Consider the following 16,286-nt stretch of genomic DNA (forward strand, 5'->3'; position numbering starts at 1 on the left):
GGGTTTGTTGTTTGCTGTGATGGGGGTGAAGAGGGCACACCAGGCACGCAGAGAGCAGCTTCCAGCAAGTTTGGGAACTCGGATGTAGGCTCTTCCTGCTGCTCCTGCAACGTGGCTGCTGCAGGATAATAACAAAAATACTCGGGAATATTTGAGTAAAGTATCTCACATAAATCAGTGGTTAGTGAAGGGAGAGATTAGAAGAAGCCCAGCTGATGCCTGGCTGAACTGGTAAATACAGAGTAATACGTCTCTCTTGCACACATAAGCTTCTTGACACAGAGAGGGCCCTCTCTCCAGCTGAAACCTGATTTTTGCAGGTGTTTTATTCTCCCTAAATTACATGGAGGAGCAGTGAAATCTAGCCTTGATAATTTGAGGAATAAAGACCAAACCTAGTTAAAACAGAGTTTACTTTCAGCTCAGAGAGGCACTTCTTGTGAGTTTTTAGGCAAATCACTTGATTTCATTGCTCCTAATCATGTAAAAAGCACATGACTTAAAAATTGAGCATTTTTGCAAGAAACTCAGGAGGAGTGGTTGAATATCATTGAAAGTTGAAGGTTCAGGAGAACAAAACAAAGCCTGTTTATTTTGCTGTCCTCTCTTAATTTGGCTGAAACCTTCTGCAGCTGACTGTACGTTGGATGGAAGCCAAGGGAGAATTTATCCTTATAATGTCAAAGGGAGCCAAATTTGCTGTGTCTTCGTTCCCAGGTCTGCATCCCTTCCCTCCCCTCCACTGAGCCCTGCTCCATCTCCTGCTTCAAGCACAGCGATTTGTCTCTGACCTGGCTCCAGCCTCTTGCCCTCATGTGGAAATTAAATGTTGGCTCACCTGTTCCAAAACTTCAAATGAGCTCTGAGACAAAAAGTGCTTTTTCCCCTCTCCTTTATAACTCTGTAAATCATTGTGACTGTAAATCATTGTTTGCTTTAGTTACTAATCCCTTATCAGTTCTTCATTTTCTCAAGGACATTGGAGCATGCAGGAAGGAAAACGTTCCTTTTTAGTGTGCTTTTGTTCAGGCTACTCACCTGTAGTAACTCATCTCCTCTGAAAGTCCTAAAGCAGATGACAGAGCTGTTGGTTGGGGTTTTTCCTTGATCTCTTCACAGCGGCCATAAACTTCCTGCGATCTCTGCTGGAGCCAGACCCTGCAAAGAGACCAAACATCCAGCAGGCCCTGGCAAATCGGTGGCTCAATGAGAACTACCCTGGAAGAGCACCACCCAATGTCACCTATCCAAACAGGTACAGCAGGGAGGGGGGGAGAAAACCTGCCATGGTGCCTGTACATTATCTCCCTGGTGTTCCCGTTCCTTTTGTGTGACACATCCTAGGAATTGCTTTTGTGACTCCATCCTAAGCATTATTGGGATTGGCCCTGTGTTGCTTGAAATGGCCAAAAGCAATGCCTTAAACTGGAAGCTGGCAGATAGTGCATTATTTGCAGGGTGGGCTGGGGTGCAGATCTTCTGATTAATTGGCTGCAGGCCTGGGAGTGGGGTTGTGACAGGCAGTTCTGATCTCCTCCTTTTACTTTTGGTCAGTAAAAGCCAGGCTGCTTCTCCAGGAGGGCCTCTGCCTGTTTGTGAGGTTCTGTGGATGAAGGGAATATGCAAACTGTGGTGAGAAGGGTCAGGGTTTAATGGTCTCGCTTTGTTGGTTGTTGGTGTTGAATACCTGCACCCTGCTGAATATGTGGCTAAAAGCAGGCAGAGAACAAATCTCATGGTCAGTCAAACATCCATCCAGGGAAAAAGAAAGAAGGGAAGATGCCTGTGGTCCAGTTTGGTTATAAATAATCTTGCTCGACTTGAAACATCTGCAGCGTAGAGTTGCAGTCAGTGGAGAGAAATAAGGGCGCTTTTTACATAACCATTCATCTGACTTCTCTCTGATTCTGCCTTCGGATGACTTTGTGCCCTGGAGATAAAAGTTCCCCTCCAGTGACTGTAAATGAAGCCTCAGGCAACTCACTTGGAATTACATGTCTATATTTGATCAGATAAAACCTCCTTCCTGTATCAAAGCCCTCCAGCTGTGTCTCATACTCTACCCAGGACCTGCAGGATTTACTGGCTCCTCTTTGAGAAGAGGAAAAAAATGCAAAAGAAATAGGGCTTGAACGTACTTTCACAGTTTTTTGCTTTTTTAGGGGCATTTCCACGCCTCTGTTTCTTAATTCCTAGATGAGAGTTGTAAGGCTTTCGTCACGTTGTGGTGGAAGGGTCCTTTCCAGAGGTATTGGTGCAGTGAAGTGTCCAAGCCCTATTCCAGATGCTGTTCCAGCCTCTCGTGGCTGGAATAGCTGTGCACTGCTCTTTATTTATGGAATCAATCTCCCCAGAAGGCAAGGGATCCTGTGGAAAAAAGGGAAGAAAATGCCGTGCTGAACTGCAGAGAAGACATAAGTTTGCTCATGCCTATGTGTGTATAGGGTAATATAAAGCAGTAATAATAACAACAACAAGAAGAACAACTATAATCCTTTCCTATTAGAAGTATTTTCAAAGGGAACATCAATATGGAATGCTGTGCTTTGCTGTTGCAATAGAACAGTTGCTTGCCTGCCTTCCTTCCTTCCTTCCTTCCTTCCTTCCTTTCTTTCTTCCTCCTTTTTGTTCTCTCACTGCGCTGCTTTTGTGATCATTTTATCAGAAATTAAGAGAAAAATAGATACTTCTATCTGAAACCAAATTTCATGTGAAGCTGTAAACGATAAAAGCCTTTAAAGAGATTCTTTTTCTTTCTTTCTTTCTTTCTTTCTTTCTTTCTTTCTTTCTTTCTTTCTTTCTTTCTTTCTTTCTTAATAATATTACTTTTGTTTCATTTAGTTGATGCCTCAGGCTTGACCTACCTAGACTTTGTCATACTGGAGCTTTATAGGGAAAATAATCTGCAAAGTTTTAAATATTTTAAAGACGTGGCCTGGCTCCTTTTGAGCTTGTCTCAGAAAGTACCACTAGAGTCAGCTTCCATGAAATTTCTCCTATTTTTCCTCAGTGTGCAGATATGGGTAAGGTGTGGTGAAATAGTGTGTGGAAAACCCACTGCTGAATTTGCAAAGAATCAATTCCTCTCTTAATCAACACTGAAGGAGTGGTGTTACGTTCTTGCAGTGCCCTTCCACTGCTCTGGGGGTAACACCCATTGTTCCCAAGACAGGAGCGTGGTAGGAAGGGGAAGAGCATGGAGATAAGGTGGGAGAACAGCAGAAACTGCATTTTCAGGAGAATATTTTCCCAAGCTTTTCATAAGCTTGCTTTTGTTAAAGAAATTCCCTGAAGGCAAGCAAAAATTTCCCATTTTGCTGAGCACTTCAAGTTGAAATTGCTTGAATTTCTTTTGCTGCCCAGATGTCTCAACGTGCAGTGTCCAAGATAAGTTTTGCTTTTGAGCTTGGGAAAAAAAAAACCCAACCCCAAGCATTCCTTAGGGGCAGAACAAGTGTTCATAAGCACACGGAACAAAGGGAACGAGTTATTTGAGATTTCCCAGACTGTGTTTGACATCTTGTCTGAGTCCTGTACATCAGAGCTGGGGCAGGAGTGGGAAAGGTGGGGAGGGATCCCTTGGAAGGGGGAAGCTTGCAAAATAAGCTCCCTCTGATATTAGGCTTGGTATTAAGAGTGAGGAATATCCTCTAGAAACAGCTGAAACCCAGCATTTCTCTGGAGATGGATGGGAGCTGACGGGTACCTCTGGGAAGCTGGCCAGCCCATTTAGAGGTCTAAATAGGAGCAGAGTTCTTTGGAAAAATCTGGTTTTAACTCAGACTGAGCCAATGCTTTGGCATTTCCACAAGACTTCTGTACTGCTTTTCTTGCCTTGGCTGAGACTGTTCCAGACTTTATAGAAGAGAGAGACATAAACGTGGCTTGTGCTTGTGACAGGAGTGTAACAGCAGTGTTGCCGTTCTGAGCTGCTGGAATAACCCTGTACATCCCCTTTCTCCAGCAGGAAATTCCCTAGCTAATTAGTGCATGGATGCTGTGCAGCAGGTAAGGGGGTGAAGCTCAGCTCAGTGCTGTTTGATTACAAGGAAAGGGGCTTTGCAGAGAGCCAGATCTGGGTTGGGTTTTACCTCTTTCCTTTCAAAACCAGATGGATCGTCGGGATGGTCTTCAGGGTCAGATGGAGGGTAACAAATGGCCTGAGCATCATGGTGCCATTTCCCATCAGGGATGGACACAGTGGACAGAGTCCTGATCATTCAGCTTCCTGCAGTTCCTGTGGTTCCCAGATATCTCTCCTTTCCCTGCCTGCTCGTGGGAGAATGGAACTAATCACCCCTGTGTTACCGAGCCCTTGGGGCCTCTTCTTGACGCTCTGCCTCGTCCCCCCGAGGCTCTGTCACTGGGAGGACGGTCCAAAAATCCTGCTCTGCCTCTCCCTGTGCAGGATTCACCTGGAGGACCTCAGCCAGAGCGTCCTGCTGCACATGACTGAGAAGCTGGGCTACAAGAACAGCGATGTCATCAACACTGTGCTCTCCAACAGGGCCAGTCACACGCTGGCCATCTACTTCCTGCTCAACAAGAAGCTGGAGCGCTACCTGGCCAGCCTCAGGGTGAGCACTGCCTCGTGCCACTGCTGGGGGAGGAGGGGAAAAAAAAGGCTAAAATTGTCCTGGTTTGCTGGCATTTGATCTCACAGAACCACAGAATATCCCAAGGACTGTCCGGTCCAGCTCCTGGCCCTGCACAGACACCCCAACAATCCCACCCTGTGCATCCCTGGCAGCGCTGTCCAAACGCTCCTGGAGCTCTGCAGGGCTGTGCCCGTTCCCTGGGGAGCCTGGGCAGTGCCCAGCACCCTCTGGGGGAAAAACCTTTTCCTGATATCCAACCTAACCCTCCCCGACAGCTCCAGCCATTCCCTGTCCCTGGTCACCACAGAGATCAGTGCCTGTCACTCCTGTTCCCCTCACGAGGAAGTTGTAACTGCAGGGAGGGCAGTTATCCTGCAGAAAGCAAACTGGTGGCATGCAGAGCCTTTGGTGTGTGATGTGAAGTGCTGTGTCCCTGTGTTGAGATAGTTCTGCTGCTTGGAATACCAGTAACACAATGTCATTTGATTCAGGAGATCAAGAGGAAGCTTAAGACCTCTTAAGCTTCTTTAGCTTTTAAGTGAAAACTCAGCTGAAAGTTTTACTTGATCTAATCTCCCTGCCCCTTGAGCATGGCTTGGCCCTTCCAATTTGACAACAGCTTCTTAGTTTTTTTTTCCTCAGTTCTTTTCACATTAATGGTGATGCCACCAATGATATTTAAAATGTAATGGACCAAATCCATCATCCCTGTAAGCCGATGCTCCTCCACTGAATGCCAAGAGTGGGTACGGTAATTGAACGTTGGTTTTCTCTAATTATCTTACGTATTTTACTTTTCTGTGCTTTTCTCTCCACAGAAGGCTGAAGGCCAGGACAGTATTTGCCACAAGAACCAGCTATACCAGATAGAAAAGTACAAGGCAAATAAAGACTCCTATGAGGTAAAGCTCACCAAAGCTTGTTGAAGTGCTTTGAAAGCAGATTGAATCTGAGCATCCTTGGTGATTGTGATTTAGGTGATGGGGTTGTGGACCTGTGGAGAAAAAAAAGACCTGTGGTCTTGCCTGTGCAGGACAAATAACTCCCTTTATTTCTTTTCGAAGAAACAAATAGCAACCCCCTAGAGAGGAAATAGAAAGGTGACTTTCAGGGTTTTGTAAGAAATTAAATGTTTTTAAATCTCTGTTCAGCAAAATGATGCAAACTCGGGGCTCCATAGCTTCATTCTGGGGTGCAAGTTGCTGGTGTTATAAAAAGATGAAGACTGAGTGTTTTTGAGGCTTTGAGCCTTGAGACCTTGCTGGTGTAGGGCAGAGAGCTGAGTGACAGCCCGGGTGACCCTCCTGGTGTCCTGGGCCAACCCTGGCTTGGCTGCCGGGACAGTGAAACTGTATTATCACAACACTCTTCAAAGTCAATTTTCTCTGCTGCTTAGCAGAAGTGATGCAGGATCAGCCCACTGCATCATGAAGGAATTCCCCTGGGCAGACAAAAGATTCAACCTTTTGCTCCATTGGTCTCTCGTCTTCTTGCCTGCAAGCAGAGAAGGTATTTTGTATTAAACCATAGCAGGATTTTTCTTCCCTGGCTGATTCTTTGCCAAGCACTAAAATTACAGGAGTAATATGAGCTGTGCAAGTCTTCCCTGCCAACACAAAGAGCAGCATTCTTGAGGAGTCTGCCTGTTTCAAAAGCTGCTCCTCAGCACTGGATTGATGATCTAATTGCAGGGCCAGATTTGTGTCGTGGCTGGTTTTGTTTATTATAAAGGCTGCTTGCAAGACAAGCTGAACTGCAAGCCACATGGAAATATCAGGGCAAAGTACTTGTCTTGAGCAAATCAAAACCATCTTACTTGAAATGGATCAGCAGTGGATAGACTCAATGAATATGATATCTCACAAAGCTCTCACAGCTTATTCAGGCTGTTGCAGGGCAACATTCCCTGGAAACAGCGGCAGGTACCGGGAGTTGAATGCTGCAGATACTGCATGGAGCATCTTGGTTCTCCCTGGACAGGCTGCTGGTGTCACTTCCCTGTGCAGTGACAGAGCCACTGCGCTCTGGGGTTCTGCACTCTCCAGGGATCGGCTCACAGCTTCTGCTCCCGTGCAGGGGAGGCTGAGCAAGGCCTGCCCGGGAAGTTTACTTCTCTCAGGAAAACTGAAAACTAACAGCAGTGCCGGGGTATGGCCCCAGGTTGGTTTGTAGGCATGCTTAGGGATAGAAGCTCCCTCCAAAGCCTCTCCTGCACTCGGAGTTAGTCCCAGGGCAGCTGTTTAGAGGATGAGGGGGTGTCATGTCTTTCTTGGAGTAGTTACCAGGATGCACTCACTGTGCAGACACTGCAAGAATAATGATAATAACCCAGTCTGTTCTCCTGCGACATGGGCACAGCTGAGCATGGAAGTGCAGGCCAAGTTGGATGGGGCTTGCAGCAACCTGGGCTAGGGGAGGGTGTCCCTGCCCATGGCAGGGGGTGGAGATGGGCTCTAAGGTCCCTTTCAACCCATTCTCTGATTGTACAGTGTTTTCTGTCACTTCAGCTGTACTTACACGTGGGGTTATGTTACTTTTACTGTAGCAGAACAGGTGAAGCAGCACACAGGGGTGAATGCACAGCCTGGGATGCTGCTGCCATTTGTAACTAAGGCAGACATCTCTCCTAAGATGCCTCCATGTGGGAGTAACACAGCTCTGGCAGTGTCCAGCTCAGTGGGTGCCACTGGGACTCAGGGGAAGGAGTTTTGTAAGCTCAGGAAGGTTCGTGAGCTGGAGATGGAATCCCCTTATCCCTCCTCACCATTTCCAGAGCAGGAATTGGGAACCACTGGTCCCTAGGCAGGCACTGCACCGCAGCAGAGCTGCAGGTTGCCATGGGAATAGCAGGGGGAGGGATGGTCAGCTACGGCTTCAGCAGACGATGGAATTTCTCCCACCTCTCTCCAGCGATGGGAAATAAGGACTTGGCTTCAGGAGGGGCTGCCAGCAGCTGGGGCAGGCAGGGGCACATGGGCAGTGGTCATGTCCTGCCCCTCTTCTCCACCGGGTCTTGAGAGGGGCCAAGGCTGCCGTGGGTGTGAAGTACCCAGACTGTTTCCAGGCTGGTGTCACTGAGGTGCTCAGCACGGACGGGCTGTGCAGGGACAGGGAGGCAGGCAGGAGTCTGTGGCTCTCTCCATCTCTCTTTTTTTTTTGTGGAAGTGGGCTTGGGATGTATGGCTGTCCCTTCAGTGAATCCAGGGGAGCTAGTGGGCTCAGACTTGGAATTCGCGATTTTTAAAAACTGGTGTTCTTGTCCTATCACCACTTCAGTCATGGCCAAGGCAAATATCCTTTATCTGCCTTTCAAATCCATTGCTGGGACTAAGAGTAGGTTTGAGGGTCAAGGTCAGGACAGGAAATAGCAGAGGATGATGTAATTCCCAACCTATTCAAGTGTAACATACCGGTACAGCTCCTGCATTATGGGACAGCGGGACACGGCCGTGCACTCTGCAGTGCAGAGGGAACTTCCATAGGTCCCCTGAACGAACCTTCCTTCCCTTTTCAAATGTAAGTGTGTGGCACCTTGGGAGTTCAGCGCTTTGGTCCTGAGCCTCTCACAACCGTGGTCATTAAGGAGCAACGTTAGTAGTTTTAAAAATACTTCTAAGACTATTTGCAGTGTTCATCCAGTGTGAGGGAATTAATTGCCAGCACCGGATATGTGAATTTCCCTTGCCAGGGGCGCTTTCATTGTGCGGAGTGGCTGTGTTGCTGTGCCTGAGAGAATATACCAGCAGGGTGAGGGCAAAGGCAGGAGCACTGGGCAGGTGAGGAGCTGCAGCTTGGCTCATGCACCATCAGGCTAAAAATACTGCAGCCCTGGAACGTCCTGCACTCAGACAGAGGCTGCAGCAACCAGCACGCAGATTGTTCCTCACCTATCCAGAATAGCAGATAGCTCCTGACAGTCTTGATTGGCTCCTGTGGGCTTAATATAGTCACCACTTAGTCTCATCCTCACAAGTACCTTTATAAAAAGATCCTGGGGAGAGCCCGGTCTCTGCTGAACTCGGCAGCAGAGTTTCAGAGCCGTGGGAGGAAAAACAGTGTGGTGGGCTCAGAATTAGCTGTGCACCTGCCACTGACTGTGGCAGGGTGATATTCCCACAGCATTATTAGTAGTAGTATTGCTGCTGTTGTTTTTGCTGTTGTTACCACCTCACCCTCATCAGGAGGGATGGTGCAGGGCCTGATCTGCCACTGTGCTGCTCCAAGCACAGCATGGACAGGCACCTCCAAAGCTAGACAAAGGTGTACAGCTCCATGAGGGGCTCCTTTGTGGCTGTGGAAGGGTCAGCTAGCTGCAGCTAGCCAGAGGGAAAGGAATTGGAGGAGATAAGGGATGGATGGGGGCAAAAACCACGTGCACGAGGGAAGCTGAGGTGAAGCCAGCGAGGAGCTCACAGAGGGTCTCAGGTCCTTGTTCTCCCAAGTCACCTGCCTAACCATGTCTGTAATAACACTGAAAACTTTAGTTTGGGGTTCAGGTCTTCTTTCCAACTCTGTAACTCCTGAAAGGTTAATGAGCCCAGCAGTGCCCAGGCACCATCTGTGCAGGGAGCCAGGCTCCATCTGAGCTGGGAATGCTCATTATGAGTCCAGATTTTTGCCTCTTCAGTGTCTGGTTTTGCTTCCAGGGCTGTTTTGTGGCCCAGGAGAACCCAAGTTGTCTTCTGCATCTTTCTTTTCCTCTCGCAGGTTTTTGTGCACTTGACTTTGAGGCTTTTCATAGACTCCACAGTCTATGAGTGAGCTTGCAAAAGAAAATCAAGACTGGCAGTGCATAATTATCAGAAAAACATGGGCACATAATTGGGGGAAGGAACTTCCCTTCAGTTTTTAAAAAAGACTTGTACTTACAGGGACCTTTTAATCAGATGCAGCAAAACATATTATTTAAATGAGAACTGCGACCACAAAAACAACCCCAAACCAAACCAAACTTTTTTTTTTAATGTGAAATAAGACAATAGAAATCAGTGGCAGTAAAGGGTGTTAAGCACTTTGCTGAATCCAGTGGCTGAAAGAAGATGCAATGAATTTTCATTGTAAAACAGTACTTTGAAAATTGGTTGCCTCTTCAGAATCCTGCTCCCAGGTTTTGTTTTCCCTCTGTCATCACTGGACATCAAACCTATCTTGCTCTTCCAGTCCCACCTTCAGCTGCCTTCCCCATCATGGCCAGGAGTTAGGGCTTAGGGAAGGGATGACTCAGTAATTTTCTCCCCCTCGATGTCTTGTGCAGTTGCAGAGATGCTGTAAAAGCAAGGGCTGTATTCCTCCAGATCTTGTCTGGACAGAAGATAAATTACCCACAGGCTTTAAACTTCTTTAAAACTTTGCAGCTCACCTTTTTAAATGTCAGAGGGAGTGAGAGAAATCAAAGACCTTTTGTGGTGCTTAAGTAGGGTATTTCAGGTATGGAGGAGCGCAAACCTTTATCTGCTTGCTCCAAGAGAAAAGCTTTCCTTTTCCTTTAATTTTCCAAAACCAGCTTTCACACTGCCTGAATGTCAGAGCAGATGGGAGCCATGAAATCGTGGCAAACTGATGAGAGGAAAATGAGACATGGAGGGTGAAGTTACTCGGAGTAGTCAGAATAAGTTCCTTGTAAATACATAGTACTTAATCCGCCTTGTAGGTCTGGGGGTCACTGAAACTTCCCTTGAGTAAACCAAATTGTTCTTGTTTGTTTTACAACCTAAAGGACAAAAAACTCAAAGAGCAAGAAAAGAAAGGGGAGATTCTTCACCGTCAGCTCCCAAAGAAAACTGAGAAAAGTCCAGTTTCATATAGACAGCCTTCTTCCTGTCTTATCTCACAGATCCAGAACACCAAGGCTCTGCTGAAGGACCGGAAAGTCACCAAGGCTGGGGGTCCGGAGAAAGGTCAGTGGGAGAAAGGCCAGCGGTGGGTCCATGTGTGCATGTGTGGTGTGGTGTTACTGAGCCTGTCCTGCCCTGTGTGCTGTGTGTTTGGGAGGCTCTGGCTTTGCATCCCCTGTCAGCTCTGGGGGTGGTGTGGGAAAGAGGCCTGGGTAGTGTCGGCACACGGGGAATGAAACGCCCTGAGGAGACCATGATGGCGCTCAGCAGTCAGGAATCCTCACTTTCTGTGTTTGACAGAATTCCTGCAGTGCTTTAAAAAGCCAGTTGCTTTCTGTATTTACACGTCCTCACACAAAGCCATCCACACTCACGCTGGTGTTTTGAAAGCATCACCACCCACCCCGGATCACTGGGGAACCAGAGCTGGTAGCCAAACTTCTTCCTACCAGCCACTGTGTTTTCCTGAGAGGGGGCTAAGGAGCAGCACGGGAGAATCCCTGACCTCGAGGAGTCCCTGGGAGGAGTTGATGGTGGAGGAATAGGAAAGAGGCAGCCTCAAGGAAAGGCAGGTGGGACTGCCAACCTCAGCAATTTCCCATCAGCAAAAGGAGGGAGGAAGGCATGAGCAGGGAAAGGAAAAGATGTGACAGCCGGAGGAGAGCAGAGCATTAATCATAAAGGGCAGCCTGAGAGGGCTGGGTGAAAGCTGCTGGCAAAAGGAGGGGAGAGAAAGGAGTGCAGGAAAAGGGGAGCCAGCAGGGAAAATGGGGTGTGGGGAGTGCACACCTGGATGGGAGACACTGAGGAGTAGGAAGGTGATGTTAAATAAGGAACTGAATGAGGGGAGGTCACTACAGAGCAGTGTGGGGAGATAGAGTGATGTAAAACATTTACTGTGGCGTCAGGGGTTGTTCAGAGTGGTGGCTTGTGATGCTTTCATGCTCATTCTCGTGACTTGATAATTTATCATTTGTTGTGCTCGACGTGAGAAAAAACGTCCAAATAGTGTTTGTGTGGCAGCACGAGCACCCTGCTGCAAAGGGGCAGGAGTCCAGAGAGCTGGTCAGAAATGGGATGCACTTCTTGTGAAAAATGTAAAAAAAAGCCACTTAAAATGCCCATTTTGCTCAGATTTGCTGTCCCTTTTGGGAGGAAGGTGCAGGGGGAAGTAAATCTTGTTTATTCCTTCCTTCTTTATGTTTTTCCCTGCTTTTTTGATCTGAAACCTGAAAATCATGCAGATCTCAGCTAAAGCATTTCTCTGCTTATGGAAACTATGTTTTGACACATCTTAAATAGTCAAATTATTTTGGCCAGTTTTCGAAAGAAACTGGTCAGATCCAACTAGTCCTGCTTTTGCCAGACAAGTGTGAGATTTCATCCTGTTCATCCATTCAGGTCTCAACCCCTGACAAGACCATCCCTCCACGAGAAATACCTGTGAGATTTGTGGCTGTGACCTGAGCGCTGGCAGAGCTAAATGATGTTAGACCCTTTTCAGATGATTTGAGACCGAGGGAACTCATGGAATAGCTACCAGTTAATTCAATTAGGGGGACCTGGCAATCAGGCTCCTTGGACAGCTTTCCATCAAGGCAGCAAAACGTGCTTGCTTGTGCCTAGCTTGGCATAAGGCAGTGCCAGCATTCTGTAGGAACTGAGCAGATCTTCTCCACGAGCTGTTTGGTGTGACTGGGCCAAATGCTGCAAAGATTGTTCCATTTATTTTTGGCCCTTGCTGGAGGAAGGTTCTCGCTGAAGTCGATGCAGCAAATCTGTTCCAACTGTAGCAGCCTGAATCTGGCCAGTGCTGCTACTCCGTATTTACATGTGTGAAACCAGGAACAGATTTTGTTCCAAAATGCAAGGAGAGCCATTGGGGATTAACTCACTGTGCTCCCCTGTGTCTCTAGGTGTGTCAGTGAATACAGGCCCAGCAAGTACCACACGAAGTTGTGCTAAGAGACGAGAAATGTGAGATTTCTCAGGCATAGCCTTAGAGGATATAATTAATACAAACAGCTGAAGATACCTGTGGTTTTCCTTTTCAAGTCCTTAGTTTAAGCACTTTTCCTGCCTGTGAGGAAAGGGACAGATAAACTACCCAGGAGACAATGGTGTGAGTATTAAGTGAGGGTCAGAGAATTGGGTTCTGAGTGTATCCCAGACCATTTGTTGTAGCTGGTGCATTTATCAGGTTCTTCTGGAACATGTTTGAGGCGCTGTGGGCCGCTGCCCACCGGGGCAGGCAGTGCTGGTAACTGCAATGTGCTCTTCTGCTTCCTTCTCCCATTGCTTTGCAGACTCCTGCGGTGGGGTGAGCCCTTTCCACGAGCCCCTGGCATCCAAGATGGGCTGTGTCACTTCCAGCTCCCTGGAATACCTGGAGGTCCAGCAGCCACCCCCCAGAACCCCCCGGCTCCTCAAGAGGCAGGAGTCTCCCCAGCCGGAGCCATCCCGGATCGGGGGCCGGGCAAAGGACTCCCCTCTCATCCTGAATATTGTGCACTCCTTCGAGTCAGTTGACAGAGAGGACCAAATAGACCAGGTTTCCCCCTCTCACCAGTACAGAATTTTAGGCTCACCAATGAATTTCCCTTACAAAAGCTCAAGTGAAAGGACACTGTCGCCGCTCTTTCCCCCAGGGAGCACGTCCCCCGTCCACCCCACCCAGGTCTCGTTCACGTATGAAGAAAAAGCATATCCGGCAAAGGAAGAAGCAGTGTCCCCTACTCAGCTGGTCCCCAGCAACCCCCTGGGCAGCCCAAACTGTATGAAAAGCAGGGGCAGGTTCCCCATGATGGGGATCGGACAGATGCTGCGGAAGAGGAACCAGACCATGCAGTCGGCGAGCGAAAAGCCCCTGGAAGCCAGGATGCCTCAGCTGCAGCAGATGAGCCCCACACAGATTTCCTTCAACACAGAGGCTGTCAGCGGCCAGTGTTAGTCTGACATCCTGGGATTTGCACTGCTCTTCTCTGGGATCCAACCTTTTTCTCCTTTAAGCAAGAAGGGAAAGCCACAGGCATGTTGCTGTCACTGCATCATACCCCGCAGCGGTGCAGCGTAGGAAATTGGAGGTTTGCTTGCAAGGAAGGCATTGTCCTACATATTAAAGTTGAAAGAAGAGGGCTCTGCTTGTGTTGTTAAGAAATATTCACATTTGGCATCTGACTGTACAGTAAAACATCCTGAAAGAGCTACGTGAATCTGTATTTTCACTGCTCTCACCTGGTGTTGCAGCGAGGTTGGTTGGAAGAACCGTGAGCACCGAGGGTTTGGTTCCTCCAGGAAATCAGTGGTGCTGTGGATGCCGGGCCAGGATCTGTGGTAAGACTGTCCCTGCTCCGCCTGCCTGTGCCACACAGCACGTGGTCCTGCTGCAGGCTTTGTTCCTGGGGCAGGCAAGGGGAAAAACCCCAGATACTCTGTCCAAAGTGAGCTTGCTGACAAGCCCTGCCGAGAAGATGAAGGTGGTAGAAGCTTGAATAAAGACATGAGTGGTCTAATTCAGAAAAAGTGGGAATATTGGAATTCAAAGCAGATTTTACTGTTAATTACATAAAGTAGGTAATAACGCAATCCTTTTTTTCATAAAAAAAACTATGATTTAATCATGTCACAAGAAACATGATTATTTAAAAACAAGTGTCATCATGTGGAAATTCACTGCATTAAAGGCCAGTTCCTTTCATATGAGGGGTCTGCAAGCAGGTGCTTCAAACAGAAATCCAGATTGCAACAGGCTGTGTTTAAACAATCAGCCAACCCCCACGTCAGCCCGTGTTACAGCAAGGCAGCATTGGACACACCTGAAGGCTTCTCTGAGACTGCAGTGAATTAAAAAGACCAATAAAGGACACATGAACCTGTACCAAGTCCATTTTATACTCCAAGATTGGTAATGTAGTGGTTACCAAAAATTGGGTATTGTTATGAGCAGTGAAGATTAACTTTCTTAAAAGACACCATGTTCTGTATACCAGTCTTGTTTTTCTAAGTAAATGATACATCTGAGAGGTTGGCAACATTTTTTTGGTTCTGTTTCTGTCTTCAAACCATTTCCTATAAATTAGAAGGTTTAGCCAAAGACAAAGACTGCTCTTTTCTTTCATCTGTACCGCCCCTGTGTACGTGTTTGTGTGTTCAGAGCATCTCAGCAAAGCTTGTTCCAGTCTGGTTCCCCCATGGGCAGCCCTGGCCCACACTGCTCCCAGCCCTGAATGTCATTTCAAAACCCAGGAAGCAGAGGTGTTGTCTTCTTATTGCTGGAAGAGGGGATTTTGCCACTGGGAGGAATCCAGGCCCTATTTTCATCTGTACTTTCACAAACAATTTTGCTGCCACGTTGGTGTCTGCAAATGCTGAGGGTTACCCCTGTTTGAGAAGTTTTCCTTCCAGTTCCATGAGCAGGATGTTAAGAGCCTGGGACAAGAGGGGCAGCAGAGGCAGGGGAGAAGGTCCCCAGCAGAGCCCATAGCTGAGCCTGTGTTCCTGGTTTGCAGTGTGCCATGGGTCTGAGACCAAAATCTGCAGGAAAAAATGGACATTAATCCAAATACTGACAGATAACTGGACTGCGCAGTGCTGGAAAAACCAGCAGAGTGATGCCCAGAGCACCCTGCAGGTGAGACCTTCCCCTCAACACTGGAGTTTGGCACCAGTTCGGTCCTGGAGAGTCCATGTGCATCTTGGACCCTTGAGTGGAGTGAGGACTCCCACCTCTTAGGGAGTTGTGCTACACTTGAAAACCCCAATAGGATAAGAAACACAGCCCTGAAACAATGTTATCCATTTTCAGATCAAGAAGTGTTGCATTCTGTTTGTAGAGAGCACCTGTGCATCCCAGGGGGCCATTTTAGCTCCTTCATTTATAAACGTCAGAGCATTTTCATTCTCTTCGTGCTAAGAACATGTTTGTGCTGCCAAGCCAGTGGGCAGGGACCACTGAAGTCAGGGACCACTGGAGTCCCCCCCTTTGTGTGCTTCAGACTCACATACCCGAACAGATGGCAGATGCTGACTTGAATTACAAACTCAGGTTTATTTGGAACCCAATAAAAGGTTGGGGGAGGCAGGAAGGAGACATGGTTTTTTTTTCTGTTTTGGTTTTTTTTTGTGTATGAAAACACAGGAAGTATGTGTAAGAATCTGAATGAAAACAAATGTTAAATCTTTTATTATATTTATAGAGAATATATGAGTACTACACTGCTAAAACGTAACCATGTATTCAGCATAGTCAGTAGCTATGTACAGTCCAACTGCAGTGACCACAGAAGGGACCTACTGAAATATCATACTGGAAATTCCAGGGGGGACAAGCTGTATTTGGTATCATTATTAAATATATGTACTTTTTGAACAAGATTGCCACAGACTGCTGACTTTGTTTGCTGGGTCACTGCGTAGCAAAGATGATCTCAGTACAAAAACTTCAAGGCCAGGTTGGATGGGGCTTGGAGCAACCTGGACTAGTGGAAGGTTGAGATCTTTTTCTGGTGTTTGCCATAGGCTTGGCACCAAACCTGTCAGGAAGCTGTTTGACAGCGCTGAAAATACACCTTACACTTCAGGTTGGGTGTCGATAAAAGAGCAGTTTTGAGCTGTGGTGCAAGATGGAGACACCTCTGTGGGGCCTTTCTGAGCTGCTGATCACATGCAGAACCCAGTGGAGTCAGTGGAGCAGCTGTGAAACACTTACAGGAGGGTTTCGCAAACTGACTGATCACTGGGCAGCAGTTCAGGATCCAGAGTGGTAAAAGTGGTTTTGTTCAGGCTCTTCTGCCTGGAAAAACAGGTGTTGGATATATTCAGCGAGAAAGAGCAGGAATCAGCAGCTGTTGCTGAA

General features: G+C 47.5%; 1 protein-coding gene across 2 annotated transcripts in view; it reads left to right on the forward strand.

Moving 5' to 3' along the window:
• The window catches only part of HUNK (hormonally up-regulated Neu-associated kinase), a 46,329-nt gene extending 30,524 nt beyond the window's left edge, over window positions 1–15,805 (forward strand). The window contains exons 6-10 of one of the 2 annotated variants that reach the window (XM_048293895.1): window positions 1,120–1,255; window positions 4,409–4,577; window positions 5,417–5,500; window positions 10,315–10,495; window positions 12,739–15,805. In XM_048293895.1, the coding sequence (XP_048149852.1) occupies window positions 1,120–1,255; window positions 4,409–4,577; window positions 5,417–5,500; window positions 10,315–10,495; window positions 12,739–13,382 (1,214 nt within the window). In that variant the 3' untranslated portion in view covers window positions 13,383–15,805. The remainder of the gene's footprint in view (window positions 1–1,119; window positions 1,256–4,408; window positions 4,578–5,416; window positions 5,501–10,314; window positions 10,496–12,738) is intronic. The other variant, XM_048293896.1, reaches the window with a different exon arrangement.
• The last annotated feature ends 481 nt before the right edge of the window (window positions 15,806–16,286 follow it).

The sequence above is a fragment of the Corvus hawaiiensis genome, chromosome 2 (genome assembly GCF_020740725.1).
Source record: "Corvus hawaiiensis isolate bCorHaw1 chromosome 2, bCorHaw1.pri.cur, whole genome shotgun sequence".
NCBI lineage: Eukaryota > Metazoa > Chordata > Aves > Passeriformes > Corvidae > Corvus > Corvus hawaiiensis.